General features: G+C 34.2%; 1 protein-coding gene across 1 annotated transcript; it reads left to right on the top strand.

The window, feature by feature from the left end:
* Positions 1-18,225, top strand: SLC38A11 (solute carrier family 38 member 11). Its single transcript, XM_021528608.2, has 10 exons — positions 1-75; positions 683-817; positions 2,459-2,524; positions 4,110-4,216; positions 4,378-4,457; positions 12,420-12,490; positions 13,296-13,457; positions 15,152-15,264; positions 15,936-16,067; positions 17,980-18,225. The coding sequence occupies exons 1-10, from the start codon at positions 15-17 to the stop codon at positions 18,223-18,225; spliced, it is 1,173 nt and encodes a 390-aa protein (XP_021384283.2). The 5' UTR covers positions 1-14.
* The last annotated feature ends 113 nt before the right edge of the window (positions 18,226-18,338 follow it).

Genomic DNA, 18,338 nt, shown 5'->3' with positions numbered 1-18,338 from the left:
GATTGCCATATTCGATGAAGGAAGCTGGTTTTCCTCTAGGAATACTGCTTTTGTTTGTGGTTGCCTTAATCACAGGTACTTTGGAGGCAGTTTCTGTTGTAAAGATAAAATTGGTCATGCAGTATTTTAGCTTATCTTGAGCTTAATGATACCTTAAACAAGTATTATCTATGACAATAAAAATGACTAATTTTTTCCTTACCTCACTAACATCTTCAGCAGATTAGTAGAAGTAGAGAATTATACTGTACAACATATGAAGCTGCTTTTTTACTGCATTTGTTTTCATGAAGCCTTAGTTTCCTAGTTGAGGTAACATTTAAAAGAATATTCTTATTTGTGCCCTCATAATCACTTGTTTAGGTCCGCTGTTAAGAATGGACTCATTAAGAGACTGAATCCTGAGAGGGTTGTAAATTACTTTTAAAAATAGACCGCAGAATGAAAACCTTTAATTGTACTATGATTTTAAGTATTCTTCTGATATGAACCTATAGGTCCTGGTTTAGAGGATTGAGAGATTTTGTGAGATTTCTCATCCCTGCTCTTTCTAGTGTCACTGCTTTTCTTCTTACGGCCTTTTTTTTTTTTTTTTGGTTAGAGGAGTGAAATAAGTTGAAAAGTAATCAACCACAAGTTGGTTCATATTGTCTTTATCTTCTTTTTTTATATATTTTAACAGATTATTCCATTATATTACTGATCAAAGGAGGAAATCTGTCCAGTACCAAAACCTATCAAGAGCTGGTCAAAAAAACATATGGTCTTGTAGGTTATCTAATCCTTTCAGTTCTCCAGTTTTTATATCCATTTATTGGTAAGATCACATACAATATAAATGTTTAAGTTCTATAAGTAACAAGCTTTTTTACATTTTGTCATTTCACTGATTGAATATTAAGAACTATGTAAAGAATGTACTGTATATGCTTCTTTGCTATTTAAAAAGAATTAAATTTATTTTGTGGATTCTGAAGAATGAGGAGTAATTCAATGAATTGAAGGATCAGAATAATAGAAATGAACTGAAATGTAATGCAGAAATGCGTGATCACACATATGAAAATGACAAAAGTAGCTAGAAAAATATCAAAGGAGATTCTGTTCTAGACTGAATACCACAGCACAAAGTTGATGTGTCTGAAAGAAAAGGAAAATACAAATTTAGGAGTATACTGACTTAGTATATTTTCAGAGATGCAATGTTACTGTAGTTGGAGAAGCCACTGTTTAGGTCTTGCTAGAAAATTATGTCATTGCTTTTCAAAAACATTAGTTCAGCCTCATATCCAGCAAAGTACTCGGAAATTGGGCAGTTGAGACCCCTTGGAAGAAGAAATAGTAAATGAACAAAAAGCTAACATCTCAGCAGGAATTTATTAGACCAGAAGTTTGAAATAAAGTTCTGTTCTGAATATGTCCCCTGCCGCAGCAACAAAATTCAATCAAATCTTAGATAGTCTTAATATTTTCACATGTGGGGTTGCAAGATGGGATGACTTGAGATATCAAGAGTCTGGACTTGGTGATCACGGAGTCACACATCAAAATTCCTATTTTGGGTCTGGCTACAGATAGCTGAGATTTTTAAGGGTGTCAAGTTGTTACTGCAGGGCAACAGTGTTACACATTTAATTATACTCCTTTGTAAACCAATACTCCGTTGTAAACCCTTGATAATACAGAGAAGTAATTGTAAAGGTCTTAGTCATAGCTATGGCTATGCACTTGTATGTGTTTGCATTAATTTATATAAGTAGAGTTGTTGACTTACAATTTCACAGCACTGAGTATTTATGTATAGTCAAGGTCAATACCTACATATATGCTGTCTAAATGCTGAAGACCATGAGAATGTATAAATATATTTTGTGTATGCATACACATGTGCACAAATTTACGTGCTCTTAGTGTAGAGTTAGATAAGAATGAAATGAGTGTTAAGGCCACAGCAATAATTAATGAGAGGGAGGAATCAAAGTCCATGTCTTAATCTATTTTCTCCTTCCTTTTTATCGTTTAAAGTTTGTTAGCTTTTTGCATGAGCTAGAAAATCTTTTGCATTTAATTGCAGAACTGATTATTAGACAACACACAGAAATTTACTAAATAGAAGCAAGCATTTGAAAGTAAACCGACAAAGAATTGCTATTTGAAACAAGCAGTTTTATAAAGCCTTTTTATCCTCTTCTGGAGTAAGTTTATATGTCTACTCAGCACAATGGCTTTGCTTATCAAGCTGCATTAATGCTTAGGTTGTACTTGTTTAAAAAAAAAACAAAAACAAAAAAGGAAGTGTTAATTTTTTTTTTAAACCTGAAACTTACAAGTTGTTGCTGCTAGCCAGAATATTAGAGGGATCGTGGCATATAATCCTGAAGTCTACAAAATGTGTGTTCAGTGTTAATCAAATATTTTGCATATGACTTGTACTAACAAAAAACTTATTTTCCTTAAGCTATGATCAGTTACAACATAATAACAGGAGACACTTTAACTAAAGTTTTTCAGAGAATTCCTGGAGGTAAGATGCATTTAAAAATTTTATGAATGGGAGATTTTATATTGAACAGAAGCTTATCATAAGTATTTTGGAATTACCTGTTATTTATCTTCATTTTTCTGAAGTTTAATTCAAATTAAAAACATTAAGTATATGTCCATGAGTGAGTTTTTTTGAGTTTGTTTCCCAAATAAAAGCTATGAATCCTAGTCCTTGGCTATCAGTGGACTCAGTGTCAGTGAAGAGACTAGATGCTTCAGTGAAATACTAAACAAATAGAATTGAGTCTTCCACAGTTGTGTATTTACAAGATTATTTGGTTTTGTAAATTTTTTTAGATACTTTCTATAATAATAATAATTTAAATAACAAAACTGTACTTCATCTAGTTAATAGTTCTGGATAAGTTGTGAATAATATAATGAATGTAATGCTTTTTAACTCATGCCCCCTTGTTTTCCTTCCTGTGCTCTTAAGTTTTCACAGCAACATCAGTGGAGCAATTTGTGTACCTTTTGATATCTACTTTAGTAAAAAAAGCAGCTAAGTTAAAACATTCTTCACTGGGAAAATAAACTGAGAGAAAATATGTCTGTAGTGAAGTGAAAATGTGAATTAGTATGAACTGTTTCATTTCCACAGGAGAACTGTAATTTTCAGCATGTGAAACCTGAAAGGTGTGAATGTAGTTTTAATTGTAACACTCTGTTGTTCTGTGAATACCTGATCAAATTGATAGTGACAGTGAATATCTAATAATTTATATATAATATGACTTCTGTAATAGGGGGAATCTCCAGCATGGCAAATCTTATTACTTATCCGTTAGAATACCTGACTGGAAAGAGGTGGGAAAGCTTTATAATCTCCCAAAGAAAAGAGGAGACAAAACACTGAGTTTTCCATGTCAATTGCCAGTCACTTTCCAGCCATAATTTTTCATCAAGTATTCATTCAATCCAATGACTTATGGTGGCCTCACTGAAACTTGGAGATTTTATTTTAGGTTGTCATTGGCTTGAAAAAACCCACCAGTTATGCAAAAAAGTCCCACTGATTGCATGGAATACTATAACAACATTGGTATTTTCACATGGTAATCTGCTTTGCAAGTGGAAGCTGGCTGATTGCAGGAAAGCAGCTGCCCAAAAGAAACTTCAGAATTATTTTAGGCCATTTCTTAGAGAGCAGTGCTATCCTAAACAGCACTGTAGTTGATGTCAACCCAGAGTATCAAAAAATTCTCAAGACTAAATGGCAGAAAGCAGTAGAATTTTTTACTTGCAGTCTCCCAGCATTGACCCAGACATAATGAAAGACATTATTACCAATCTATATGTAGGAATCCAGACTTTGCAATTTTGATTTAATATATCCCATATGTTATGCATTAGGTTTGAATTTGCAGAATTCTTGTGTTTGTGCCCATGCTGTGCATGGCTTTCCCAGTGTTAGTTAATGCCCAGTTTGCAGAATTACTTAGCCTGAGTAAAGAGAATAAAAGCTTGATCACCAACAGTTTTTTACTTTTAACCTTTCAAAAGTAGTTAATCTTTTCCTTAGGTTAGTCTCTTAAAGAAATAAATTATTTTCTTTTTTGCTTCAGTTGGGGTGGATAACGTGCTTACCGACCGTCACTTCATAATTCTTCTTACCACCATCATCTTTACCTTACCTATATCTTTATATCGAGACATAGCAAAATTGGGAAAGGTAAATCATAACAGCAGTTGATTTTTGGTTTATTGTTCTGTATGTCATTGAAAATAAGTGCCAGTCGTAACTTTGTCTAAATAATTAACAAATTCATTATACTACTCAAAGGACCACTTTTCAGCAGCTTACTGACTGAAGTCATGTTTTTACCTTTACAGGTATCTCTTCTTTCTCTGATTCTAACCATTGTCATCCTGGTTGTTGTGATGGTGAGAACAGTAACCTTCAGTCCACAAGTGTGAGTATTCTTACACTTGCTACAAAGTGAACTTCTGTTCATATATAAGCTCATATTTCACTATTGCATTTACCTGCACAGTTGTGAAACATGCCTGATTTGGAACAGATAATTGAAAAATCTCTATCAACAGTAATACAAAATGAACAGCTAAATATAATTAATCCTTTTTCATTTTTTCTTCTACTGGGTATAAGCAAAGGTCTCAAGACCCCTAGAGATAAATGGGAAATTATGGATGGCTAGTAGAAGGTGGGTCCTGAATCAACGTGTGAGATTGTCGGTCATTTGAGATTTTTTTTCCATTATTGTCAGATTAATGATTTACAATCATTAAATAGCTACTATCTTAGGAATATTTATTTTTCTGATAAGATAAATATAAGAATTTCATAATAAAAATAAAATATAAATACTGTGAATTTTTTAAAAACAACACAATAAGGAAAATCTTTATTTTGCCATTTGAGAAAACTGTATAATACAAAAAACTCTTACTCATGCATACTCTGAAAGTAGTATTTAACATTAGACATTGGAATGTTCTAGACAATTTAGTACACATAAGTATGTGTTGTGACAATATTTTTATTATTGTATTCCAAGAAAGTCTTAGGAATGTGTTATTTTTCCTGTAAGGCTTAGAAGGGCTGTCTTTCTCATCCTTTAAATGTAGAGATATATTAATAAAGATAACAAATTCTATTTCTGAATGTGCTTTTTTATTTATTGGAACAGATTTATGTTCTACTTCTTATGTTTCCCTAAGTAGATTCTTACACCAGGATTGTTTCATCCCCGTTAGGCACAATTGTTCGGTTGTATTACTGCAGTGGTACATGGGTTAATTGCAGGGTATTTGGGTTTAATGGTAGGAAGATGCCTGGAATAGCAGTTTCTTAAGTTGTACCAGATGATGTTGTCTATCATCCACAAAATCTCTCTCTCAGAACAGTGTGGAACTTCCCTCACCACCATATTTCTGGAGCAGCATGTTTTTCACACTGTGTCAAAGGAGTATTTAAAAGGTTAATCTCAAAACTCCCTGTTAAAAAGGGAAGAAACTATATATAATAATTACTGCTAACCTTGTTACTATGGTAACATTTCTTCTTCACAATTGTGATGCACTGAAAAATATGGAATGCATGATTTTATTTTTTCTTACAATATATGCGGTTTGGTTTTGAGTGATTCTGGAAGTTTTACTTCTTAATTCTTTAGAGACTTCCATTTCTGCCTTTACACTTCCTGTTTTCAAAAATGCATGTAGCAAGTTGATAAAACAGTTGGTAATTTTTTTTTCCTCACCAGCATTCTGTTAATGTCTATTTTTAGTATCTTTGCTATTTTTACTTTACAGTTAGACATAGGCATATACTTTAATTGTTAAAACTATCTACTATTTTGTTGTATAATGGTATGACTTTTTTTTGCAATGAAAAGAAAGAATATTGCTATATTTGAATATGGGTCTCATCATAGTACAAGTGAAACAAGTGAATTAACACATTTACTTTGAATCCTTATTAAAGTATAATAGAAGTTAGTTCCCAATGAGATTTTTAAAAATCATTATTACAAAATCACAGGCCTTGTATCTGTCATAAAGGAAAAGAATTTGTACAATCCTGGATAAAGGCTCAATGGGGACAAGAATATTTAATCCCCACAATTGTTATATGTCAGAACTGATTATGTGCCTGCCATTGATGACGGGTGATTGCCAAGATCAAACTAGACAATGCCATGGTTTCCCATTCTAATCCTTAACTTGCTTTTTCTTATGAATTCTCTCTGTGTATGACTCCATTTTATATTGGTTGCTTCTTGGCCTAACCACACTGGATATGGACGACAAACTATTTATGCTTTTTCAAGTGCTTGAAAAAGACCTCTAAAAAGCTGTAATTTAAGCCCCTTTGGGGACCCTTTCTATAGACTAAATAAGCACAGTTACTTTAGGGTTTCTCTTTTTTGTTATTTTCGGTGTTTCTAATCATGCTCAATGGCTGCCTTAAGTCTTCTGCAAATTCAAGTGGAATCCTGGTGCCCCAATTGCCTGGGATATTCCCTCTGAAGAGCAGAGAAGATGATGTATCTTAAATGCAGTGTTGTAAGGTTCCTTTCAACTGTATCCCTTGGGGATTGCCATGCCTCTATTTATGTAGCCTAGTTTGATGTTAGCCTCTTTGGAAAATAGCATTAATGTGCCTTGGGTTTGCAGTCTAGTAGAACTACCAAGCAGGAGATACTCTGCAGAACTGTTTGCTAGTGACTTTTCCTTTCTTTGATACTCTTCTCATGAAGTTTGGGATTTTTTTGTTTCTTTGTTTGTTCTCTCTGCCTTGTTCTTGAGAAGTTTTTTTATCATCTGCATAACTGTAGAATTTGTCATTACAGAATTGAATGCTGCTTTATCAGATGATTTCTCCAGTTACCAACATATTCATGATTTTTCTTTTTTCATCCCATTCTCTAGCATGATTGTGTTAATTGCACATTTCATGCTTTCAATTAAGGACATTTTTTGCTTTTTTTCCATATTCAAGTCATTGCTGAATACATTCAAAAGTACTGGACTCAGGTTAGGTTCCACTGGAATCCCATTTGGATATCTTCCTGCTTGTATAATTACTTTCTGAGTAGTAATCAGTTTTCATTTACCTTTAGATTTTTCAAGGTGAATACTTCTTCCCTTTGAGAGGTACAAGATCATTATGTGGAAATGAGAAAACACTTTTTGCTTACTGCAGTCCATGTTCTATTGAAAATTTAATCTTATTTGGACAACAAAGCAATAAAGCAATTTCTGCAATAATCTGAAACTTTCTGCAATGTTTTAGACCATCTAGAAACAACAAGATTATTACCGTTTTAAACAGGAATTACAATGTTTTGAATGTTGCTTCTTTTTTTTGTTTGTTTCCCTCTTTATTTGCTTTGTGTGTGGGACTGGTTGTCCAAGGACATTTTAGGAATGATATTGTCACATTCTGATGAGAAAAGCAAAATGTATTTAAGATGTGGGATTACTTGATTTAATTTATTACCTCTTATGACAAATATAAAACTGAGGTACTTCTGTTTTTCAGTTTTGGTTTTGATAACTATCATCCATAGGATTATTGTTAACTGAATGAATGATATTGTTAAATTAATAATAAACCTCCAGATAGAATACAGTGTTCTGGACTATTAAGAGTTTATTCTCAGTATTTTAAGATGTTGGATAAAAATACATTTTGACCCGATCTTTATGCCTATCTGCTTATGGCTGGTAATTTATGTACTGTGATCAGAAAAAACAGGTAACAGTTAACTCGAACTGTAAAGTGCAGCATGTTAATACTGTATGAAATAACTTCATTCTTCTAGCCTGAAACTAAAATCCCTTCCTGTCAAAAGAAATATTTTATGTTGCTTATAAAGAAGGATCATTTTAATTTAATTTGGTGTTCTTTAGGAAGAATGTTATGATGTCAGTGTCTCCATAATATATAAATGTCTATGAAAAACTTCAAGAGCATCTGCTACACATAAAGAGAATGTGAGAATTACTGAACTGGCAGCTGATTCCAGGGATAAAACACCAAGGGCTCAGGAAAAAAAACTTTAAAGTAAAAAGCTGATTCTTTCCTTCACGTAAAAAATATAGTAGTAAGCAAAGGTAGACTTTAATGTATGATGAAATTAAAGAAACCCAACCAAGCTACTTTATATTTACAGAACTGTTAAGTAATTCATTAAGGAAGAAAGAAGAGTAGATGTAGCTGTATCTAAGTTGGGCTGACATAATAGCTTTGCCTTGTCTGTGTTCTTTCACAAGATGACTTTGATTAATATAAAATCCAAGCCTAATGTGAGCTGTATTTATTTTCTTTCCATTGTATTGATTAAAGTTCTATTCAGCATCTGTGAACTTTTCAGTATCTTCAAACTTTTAAAGTTCAAAAAGACCTAGAAAGTTATTTTACCTTAGAATAGAATTAAATTGAAATGTTACAATTAATTTTCTAAATATTTAATCATTGAATTAAACCTGAAAGAATCTATGAGGTGATTCTGGATTATATTGTTAACTGCTGTTTTGCACCCAAACTTGGCAGTTTGACATTGATCTTTAATCCAAAACGATGGAAGTCTTTTGTGCATTCCCTCATGTAGCTTCCCTGTCAAAAATATGACTATTCCTCTCTAGAAATCACCTTTCTCTTTTCAAGTCAGTGTTTTATAGCCACAAGCTGGTTGAGATCAGGGATATTTCTTATCTTCATTAAAGATGTTTTGCTTCTCATGCACTCTTCTATTGCAGCATTTCTATATAAATGACAGAAAAGATTTTTGTATATCATCAATCTTAAAGTGGGGACTATTATTCTGCAGGTGTTTTACAAGAGGTAAAAGAGAGGCCATCTTAGACTGCCAAACATTTGCCCAACTCTTACTCATGATCTGGATGCTTACAGTGTTAGGATGTCTTATTCTCTGCCTGGTTCGTTCATCTCAATTTCCCCATTCTTATGTAGATAATGTTTTCAAAACTTTTTAGAACTTTAATTTGTTTATTATGGTATATTTTCACTTACATATATTGAAGACTTAATAAAGTTTTATTTTCTTACCCTCTAGGTCTTCGTCATTGCTAGGCCTCACTACCTTCAGTCTGTCTTGCTTTTGTCTTAGTTTGTCTTGCTTAGTTTCAGCTAAGACTTTTTCCCCGTATGTGAACTCCCTTAGACTGTCTTTTTACTCAGTATTTTACTATTTTTGTTCCAAGAGCTACAGGTAAATTCCATCTCAGGTGTTACTTTGTGTTTCAGCTTCTACTATATATGATAGACAGTACAGCTGTCAGCAAGTGCATTTGTTCAAAAATGTATTTCTTCTCTTACCTTTCATTGTTTCATCTAACTCATATTTCTTCAGTGTGAAAAAGGCTTCCTGTTCATGCAGGCATAGTCTATGCTTTTATACACTGAGTGAGCAGCAGAGAGCTAGCTGAATCTGTCATTCACGGATTTTCAGAGCTAATGCTATTCTTGTATAAGCAGCAGTTAAAATCTTCCCCTAATAACTCCTAGCAAGAATGTAGGTCAGAACAAAGGTCCCCTCAAACCAGAAAAAAAAAAAAAAAAAAAGAAAAAGAAAAAAATCTTGAACAGTAGCAGAAGGATTGAAAAACCACAAGAAGTTATCCTGTATTCTTGTGATACTCTTTCAGTGTGTGCATGCATCTGGCTACAGAGATGCATATATTAAATCAATTTGTGTATGTTTTCTTTGACAGATGATGTTTACATTAGCTGCCCTTTGGCTTGTGAGTGATTTTATATGATCATTCATTATATGGCTCCTCTACAGCTAACACCTACTGTTTTCTGGCACAGTTTTTCTGAGAAGTCTTTCTATGAAGTCTTATCTTATATGGACACTTTCATGTCACCTGCATCCTTTCCCATGTTGTTCTGCAGACTGAACTTGGGAGTTATTTCTCACTGATGTGATCACAGTTCTAAAACTGTTGACTCTCTGTTCCAAACACTCAGAAATTAAATTTTTGGCTGTGTGCTTTCACTGCATGAGGTCCCTCTATTCCCACAATATGAAAATATTTTTCAAAGCACATGCAGCAGTCTATGAGTTGCTGAAGAAAATAGCACATCTGTACCAGCATACATTGTGGGACAGTACAAGCTGCTGGTAGTGTTCAAATTAGGGATCTGGAATTCTTCCTTTATTCTGCAACTAGAATAGAAGGAATTTATCTTCTTAGGCTGGTAAATAAGCAGGATTTTGTTCTTTTTTCCCCCTAATAATACTCCTAATCTGATTTGTCCTTCATCAGTAAAGCAAAACAATATCTTGGTCTTTTGCATATTGCTAGTGCATAAGCTAACACTGTGCAAGGGGAAAACCAGCTCCTGTGTTTTTTTTTTAATTATTTGACCACTTAATTAAAAGTATTTCGAGTGAAATTCATATACTTTCTGAATTACCTTTTAAAATCTGTATTTGTAGGAGCTCATAATGCAGCTGTAACATTGCACTGGATATACCATTTTCACAGAAATTAAATGTGTTTCAGGCAAAAGCATTCTTTATTTCTTTACATTTAAAAACATTTGGTTTATAAGGTATTAAATAATCTAACTTTATTACTACTAGGAAAGAGCCAAAGAAAACTTCTGATTCAGAGGAAAATATAAAACAATTTTCATTTTGTATGTTTATTATCAAAGCTGACCTCTAGTGGTTACAGAATGGAATAAATGGAGTGTTAACTTCCTTTATACTCTTTTTATTTTGAAATCTTATTGCAATTTTTCCAATCAGATGTGAATGTTTTCCTTAAAAATATTACATTCAAAATTATTAATATTAATTTTCCAAACACATCTCTAGGTGTAGTGATTTGAAATGAGCGGTGCTCTAATATTAAGGGAACATATAAGGAACCACAGCAGCTGTAGGGGGTCAGAACTCCTATTTCTCAAGACAAATACCAGATAGCTCTATTTCATCCATACTATTTTATATCTACTTGTTGAGTCGGAGAATATTTCAGGAGGGCCATATTCAGCTGCTGAAGACTCGAAGCAGTATGTTACAACAGTTCAAGACAATATACTGTACTTGAGGACAAAAGAAGGGAACTTGATTTTGTGTTCAGGTTCTGGTAATTTCAAAATTAAACTTAGCAACTGCATCGTAAGAGCTGAAAAGCTGCTCAAAGTCTGAACTGAATGTGCATTAGGTACTTTAAATCTGGGCTTTATTAATATGAAAAAGGAAGAATTGGCTATTTGAACTCAGGAAATAGTAAAATATGAGTTCTGAAAGAGGAAACTTCAACTTTTTATATTTTTATTTTGACAATTTTATTTTAATCTGTTTATTTTTAGGGGCTGGAGGTGTAATTTAAACATTTGAAAGCAATGAAACCTGGCATAGCATATGCCACTGCATCTGTCAAAACCAGCAAGAGGGAGAGATCACCAAAGAGAGGGAGAGATAAAGCTGCCATTGTTACCTTCACAGAACTGGCCTGAGTGCCATACTGCTTCCTAGGGCAGTAGGAAAAGAGCATCTTAAGGCCTTAGGTGGCAGCAGTTTTCCCTCTAAATAAAAACAGAGCAATCAAGGTTAGCAGTACCCAGCTTTTTAAGAGCAAGCTTCTCTGGATCGTTTTTCATTGTCTATGCTTTAATATTACAAATTCAATATTTAACTAGCTTATGAATTTCATTTGATCTTTTTAGCAAACTGTATTTCTGGAGAAGGATGTTTTGTGTCCTTCCCTGTTTTTTTTCTTTTTGGCTCTTTATTCCAAGATGAAGTTCATGCAGCAAATGGTTTTTAAAAAAGTTTGCTTATGGTCCTGCTCTAGGCATTGCAACTATCACAGATCCAAATCTATGAGCATATCTTAGAGGAGGAGGTGTGGGGAGTATTACATATTTGCCTGACCCTAAAAGTCTCCATGTACTCTCTTTCAATTTCTTTTATGTTTTGGGAAGTAGTGGAATCTCTTTACTATAAGGAACAGTTGGAAGAGGTGTAAAGAAAGGCAAACTCCCTCACTTGATTAGTGAGTAAAATTTAGCCTAGTAAAATGGTATCTCTAGAGTGCATCAATTACATGTTTAAATTCAAAGGTAGAAATTGCCTCTAAATAGTCAGAGTCATTTTCAGTTGAGATATTCAGTGAGAATCAGTAACAGCTTTTACCTTCCATCTTGCTGTTTCTTGGTATATGCTGACTTGAAGAGTTTATTTACAAAACTGAAACAGGCTGAGAATTTTTACTGGAAACACTGGTTATGGAAATACTTTAATCAAAACAAGGGAGATGAGAAAGGTATCTCCCTGGTTTCAGCTTGTTAATAAACACTGGGGCTCTGTCAGGGAGTAATAAGTAATATTTGAAAAGAGGGTAACCTATTCAAATGTCTGTTTTAGACCCAAATCAGAAAATGCATGGATATTTGCAAAACCAAATGCAGTACAAGCCATTGGGGTGATGTCATTTGGTAAGTGTTTTTTTCTGTTTGGATTTTTTTTTTCAATGTTAAGATCAGTTGTAAGAAACTATTTAATATTTTGAAACTAGAAATTGTAATACTAATGTTAAACTGGTGTTGAAAAAAAATTGTCTGAATGATCCATATGAATGTCATTGTTGTTGTGTAAGACATTAACCTCATCCATTTTCCTTTTGGCCCTGGAGGCTTGCCACCGTAGCAGAGACAGTGTGCAGGTGAGTGCAGTTCACCTGTGCAGGTCATCCCAAAGGCCCTGCATCAGTGGCTTTGTTTAACTGTAACCTGAGGGGGCTGGGATCATTCTGCATTCCCTTGGGTAACCTCTAACAGAAAAGTCCTCATTCTGAAATCTGTTCCTGCCTGCAGGATCTGGTATATTATTTCTTGTTAGCAATGTGATAATCTGAGGCATCCCAATGATTGCTGCTGCCTAAAATGGATGCCATATGAAGTCTGACAATAGCAAATGCCTCTGTAGATTTAAAAAAAAAAAAAAACAACTTCTCAAATCTGCTGCTGGGTTCTTAAGTAAAAGAAAAGCAGGAGGAGGAAATAGCTGTGGAATGGAGATGTGTAGGGTGGGAAATGGCATAGCATTTAAGGATAATGTAATCAGAATCATCTCGGGATGAATATAAACCTTCATCAAATCAACTAAGCAAGCCATTTATCTTTGCCACTCATTGCAAGATTAATGTTTGTATTTAATAATGAATGGATTCAAACTGCACTGTGTCTCTGTGCATTTATGCATGAATTCATACATTTGCTTTAACTGTCATGTGTGTTTCAGCATTCATCTGCCATCATAACAGCTTTCTAATATATGGGTCTCTGGAAGAACCCACATTAAAGAATTGGTCTCAAGTCACACATATGTCTGTGGCCCTTGCTCTTGTCATCAGTGTAGTGTTTGCTACCAGTGGATATATGACTTTTACAGGATACACAGAAGGTAAACTGCTTGATCCCTCAATTTTGGTGCTTGCTATAATCCTTATGTTTCTGCTTTCCTGTCTGATTTTTTCTGTAAACATCTCGGTGACTGTAAAAATGCAAATATCATAGTATATTTGGGCAGAAATAGTACATTCATCATAGTTACCCAACAACCAAAACTTGATCCAAAAACGTCATCTACATTCTAGTAGGTGTCAGATTCTTAAGCATAAACCTCACTAGTGGAAGTCCCATTTGAATCATTAAAAACACTTTGAGGACTACACAGCCATGATTTATCCACATGGTCCAGCAGCAGAGAGCAGTAAGAACAAAAATTTCCTACAGGGTATCGGGTATATATCTGTGTATATTTTCTTACCATTTTTCTTGTTTGTACTAATACAACAGTCTAGAGTTAAAGATACTTCCTATCTTTTCAACAGCTGTTCTGGTGTTACTAATCCTACTGTCCCCTCTGTGGGTATATTAATACACAAAAATACATATAACCAATGTTGCATCATGCTATTTAACATCATTTTTCTGATGTGAAAAAGGTATGTTCATAAGAACAAGGTATAAATTGGTTTTAGTGCATTACTTTCTTCAGGATACACATTTCATAAGCAAGCATATTTTCTGTTACTTAATAGTGACATTCTGGATTGTAGGAGAAGGCTTCCAAACTTTTTCCTTTTCTGATGAGCAGCAGCATTTAGTTGAGAACAGAGAAGTTGTAAGATAGGGACTCCTGGTTTCTCTGTCCTTTTTTCCTGCCTCCAGTGCTTAGTTCAGCAGAGTAAGTCACTGTCCTAGATGTGCTGTAGCTAGACTGAACGCAGGCTGGCTGAGTGCTTTCAGGTACAGACAGCTCTGCCTGCACCTCCTCCTCAGCTTATGACTCCTATGGTAGCAGGTTCCATCTCACCTTCAGTCTCCCCTGCCAAAATCTTTTGGCTATTTAAAGTACACCTTATTGCTTCTTCAGTGCCATTGCGATTATTTAAATAGTAAATCATGAGACAGTATCGTAGCCACATAAAAGAGAACTGATAGATCATCTGGTCACTGTCTTGCACTGTCTCTTGTGCTTCAGAGATCATTATTACAGATTCTTTGTGGTAAAAACCAAGCAAGATTATTTGAATTTTATAGTGATGCTTTTGTTTTTAGATATAGGATGATTACCGAGGTAATAATCCATATATTTTTAATGGGCTTTTGAGGTTAGAATATTTGAAATTCTTTTCTACAGCTTATTAGCTGTGATTAGATACTGTTGGGGAAATTCAGTTCTCCACAGGCAACTCTCACCTTTTTTAATGTAATTTTTGTTCTAGGAGTTTTTACGGAAAATTTATCTTCTACATATAAGCTTTCTTTTTGAATCTGTCACATATTTATTTAATCAAACACCAGCATCTCATACAAAATCTATGTTGTGGGGAAGATAACAGATGACAAACTCTGATATGTATATTTTAAAATACTTTTTGTAGATAAATGCTACTTGAGGTAAAAACACTGCTTAACCAGCAGGATAAGCTGAAAGTTGCTCCTGGACATAACTTGTGACTATAACTAGTTTCTAGTTACATGTCAGACAAGGGGATCAGAAAATCTCAATTACTCCAGTAACCTGCACTTCAAGTTGCAAATACAGGTAAATGTGAAGTTCAGGCTAATTGGTGTTTTGCTGTACCTCAGGAGATATATTTGAAAACTACTGTAGAGATGACAACCTTGCTACATTTGGAAGGTTTTGTTATGGAGTTACTGTAATTCTGACCTTCCCCCTTGAATGTTTCGTGACCAGAGAGGTAAGAATTTATTACATTTTTCCCCTTAACACTGTTGTTATATATTAATAATATTGTCACATTCTTAATACATATTGTAGCTGAAGTCTATGGTTGATCTGTGATAAACAGCAGCATATTTTGTCCTGCTATGTGCAGTGAGTACGGGGAACTAGTTGTACTGTTTAGACCCTGGCCATATAATGTTATTTTACGTTTATTATAATGTTAGTCAACATTATATTAATAATTACTTAATAATATTAAGACAGCTTAAGATTTCAAGTTTGGCATAAATGACACTGTTTTTACTGTATTGAGAATAGCCAAAAATACATACTTTTCAATCTTAATAGTTTTTCATTTTAGAAGTATCTCCATCTAGGAAATTCATCAATTCAATGAATAATTGTAAGTGGATTTATTCTGTAATGGGCAAATGGGAAATGAGCAAATTCTGAAATCCTACAGGTATAACTAAGTCAATTTGGCAAGTGTTCTGCAATTTTAGTTAGATTGTTATGAGTAATTTTTGGAAGCAGATGAAGATGTTTTCTTGAAGCAAGGTAAGTAAAATTAAGCCACTGTATTCTCACCCATTCCTATAGTTTCCTGAGGTTAGAAGATTTAGAGTAAGTTGTTGGATAACATAAGGAGAAAAATCAAGGTTTAAAATTGTTGTTCTGTTTCAGGTGATTGCCAATGTGTTTTTCCATGGGAACCTCTCAACAGTTTTCCATGTTGTTGTGACAGTAGTTATCATTGCTGTGGCAACTGGTGTATCATTAGTGTATGATTGCCTTGGAATAGTTTTAGAGCTGAATGTAAGTGAACCTGCCTACTCTTCTATTTAATAAATCACTTATTAATAAATAACTTTCTAAAAACCACAGCTCTACTGAAAATCTTACATAATTTGACATAGTCAGTAGTAGTGTTAGAAGAACAAATTACTGCTTCAAAAACATAACTAAAGGTGAAAGGAAGTTCAAAAAGTAAAATTCATGTGGTTGAGGAGGGTTTTAGAACAGTTTTGTAGATAAGGCAAGTGGCCATAACCTACCTAATGTGTTAAGCCACATCAGAAATCACTGAATCCACAGGTACTGAATTTAGCATTTCTTTCTCTAGTCCCTGCTTCTGATTATGTTGGCAAATTACTTAACACCAGGGCACATTCTAGTGACTGTCTTGTGCCACAGGGGCAAAAAACAGAAGGAGGTAGAAAGAAAGAACCAGTAGTAGCTAGACCACAGAGATGGTCACTGGAAATATACAATCAAAATCAAGTGAAAAAAACCAAGCATTCATCAATGCAGTGTTTTGTTTGTTTTTTTTTTCCCTAAGCAGTTAATCAGTAGTCAAGCTGATAGCTTTATTCAGTTACAAATAGAAGTTGGTAGCCAGGCATTTGCATGGGTAGGTCCTATCATTTTTACTTTTCCTTTTTACGAGAGAATTTGACAATGCAACTGTGGGTATTTATTGGATGTAATAGTTGTGCTCAGAAAGATTGTTCAGTCTTGATATCTAGCAATAGGGAAAAATTAATAGACAGCGTATTTTACACGTGAAAGAAAGGTGATCTGTCTTTTCCGCTGGCTTTCAGTCAGCAGAAGAGCTGTCTTTTGGCTCTTCACCACAGATTCCATTTGATACTAATTCTCTGACCCTGCTTACTCTTTCCCAGCTTTCTGATTTTAGAACAAAACACAAGCCATTGTGTTTTCCTGGTGGTAATACCCCAGAGAAACTATTGGGTCATATGGGAGTCAAAGGGCCACAGAATTTTCTTTGTTATTCTTTTACTAGGGTGCTGGTTTGTGTTACTTCACAGACCTAAACCTTAATTTTCATGGAGGAGATACTTTGTGCTTGTACCTATTTCTGATGTCTATACTGATCACTGTTAACAGGTTCTACCATACAAATATTGGAAGTTTTGTACAAATGATGATGTAAAGTTATTACTTAGGCTGGATTACTATCTGGCCATAATTAAATTGAAACACAGTGTTTGGTAACTATGTAACAAAATAAACACTCAAAATTTCTACATAAAATTGTGCTCTTGTGGCATGTAACTCATATGCTAATCTACAGTGGCTTTACTATAAAAAGAATTTTTGAAAGTGCTTTTTATTTGTCCCTTTCTAAGAGAGCATTTGAAGAGGAGCTGAATTTTTAGTGAGAGGAAAGGTTCTGCTCTGTCAGAAGGAGCTTTGCTTTCATAGGGAAGTCAACCTAAATCATGTTATAAATGTCAAAACTGATCAGAATTCTTTGAACTGCGACATGATGCTTCCACTTTTCAAAAAATTTTATTCCTTTTAAAGGCAGTGTTATATCTAAACTCCTCCATAGAATTATCTTAAATATTTTAATTCAGTTCAAGTATTGAAGAACTATGTTTGGACTTTATCTCTTAAGCTGAGGAACTTTGGGTAATAAGATTAAATGTTTCTTGCAATGTTAAAATATTATTCTGTGTCAGCAAAGCAAAAGCATTTAAATAAATCTTAGGTATTGGAAATAGTTTAATAGATATTTTTGCATATTTTTGGGACTTTTTTTTTTAAAGGTTTTCCATATAGCAACACAGGGAAAGGCCTTTATTCTCTGTTTTTACTGTTGCATCAGTCTAATCACAACTGTTAAAAAATTTGGGTGTTTGTTCTTCACATCTAAATAAACATGCTTATGAGGTTTTTTTCTATTTCTCTTTCCCACACACAGGGAGTTTTGAGTGCTACCCCACTTGTTTTTATCATCCCATCAGCGTGTTATCTAAGGCTATCCAAGGAGCAGTGGAACCATTCAGATAACCTCATATCCTGCCTGATTCTTGTTCTTGGTGTGCTAGTGATGGCAGTTGGGTTTGTCATGACTGTCTTGCATCCCCAGACATGTAGCCATGGAAAAGAAATGTTCTACTGCTCCCCTAGTAACGTTTCTTTGCACAACAGCACACTTCCACCATAGTAGCACACCAACCTCCAGACTAGACTGGGCGCATCGCACCCTGAGCCATACACACCAGTTAAAAGGAGAGTGGAATAAAGTTTTTTTTATGTTTTGAGATGCATGAATTTTAA

Source organism: Lonchura striata, chromosome 8 (genome assembly GCF_046129695.1).
Source record: "Lonchura striata isolate bLonStr1 chromosome 8, bLonStr1.mat, whole genome shotgun sequence".
NCBI lineage: Eukaryota > Metazoa > Chordata > Aves > Passeriformes > Estrildidae > Lonchura > Lonchura striata.
The sequence above is the reverse complement of the archived record's forward strand: the minus strand, read 5'-3'. Positions and strand labels throughout refer to the sequence as shown.

Bases quoted from the DNA above. Each gene is read 5' to 3' on its own strand.
- SLC38A11 (XM_021528608.2), top strand. From the start codon at position 15: ATGAAGGAAGCTGGTTTTCCTCTAGGAATACTGCTTTTGTTTGTGGTT. The intron at 4,458-12,419 runs GTGAGTATTCTT...TGTCTGTTTTAG, and splicing joins GTAACCTTCAGTCCACAAGT to ACCCAAATCAGAAAATGCAT. The intron at 12,491-13,295 runs GTAAGTGTTTTT...TGTGTGTTTCAG, and splicing joins CATTGGGGTGATGTCATTTG to CATTCATCTGCCATCATAAC.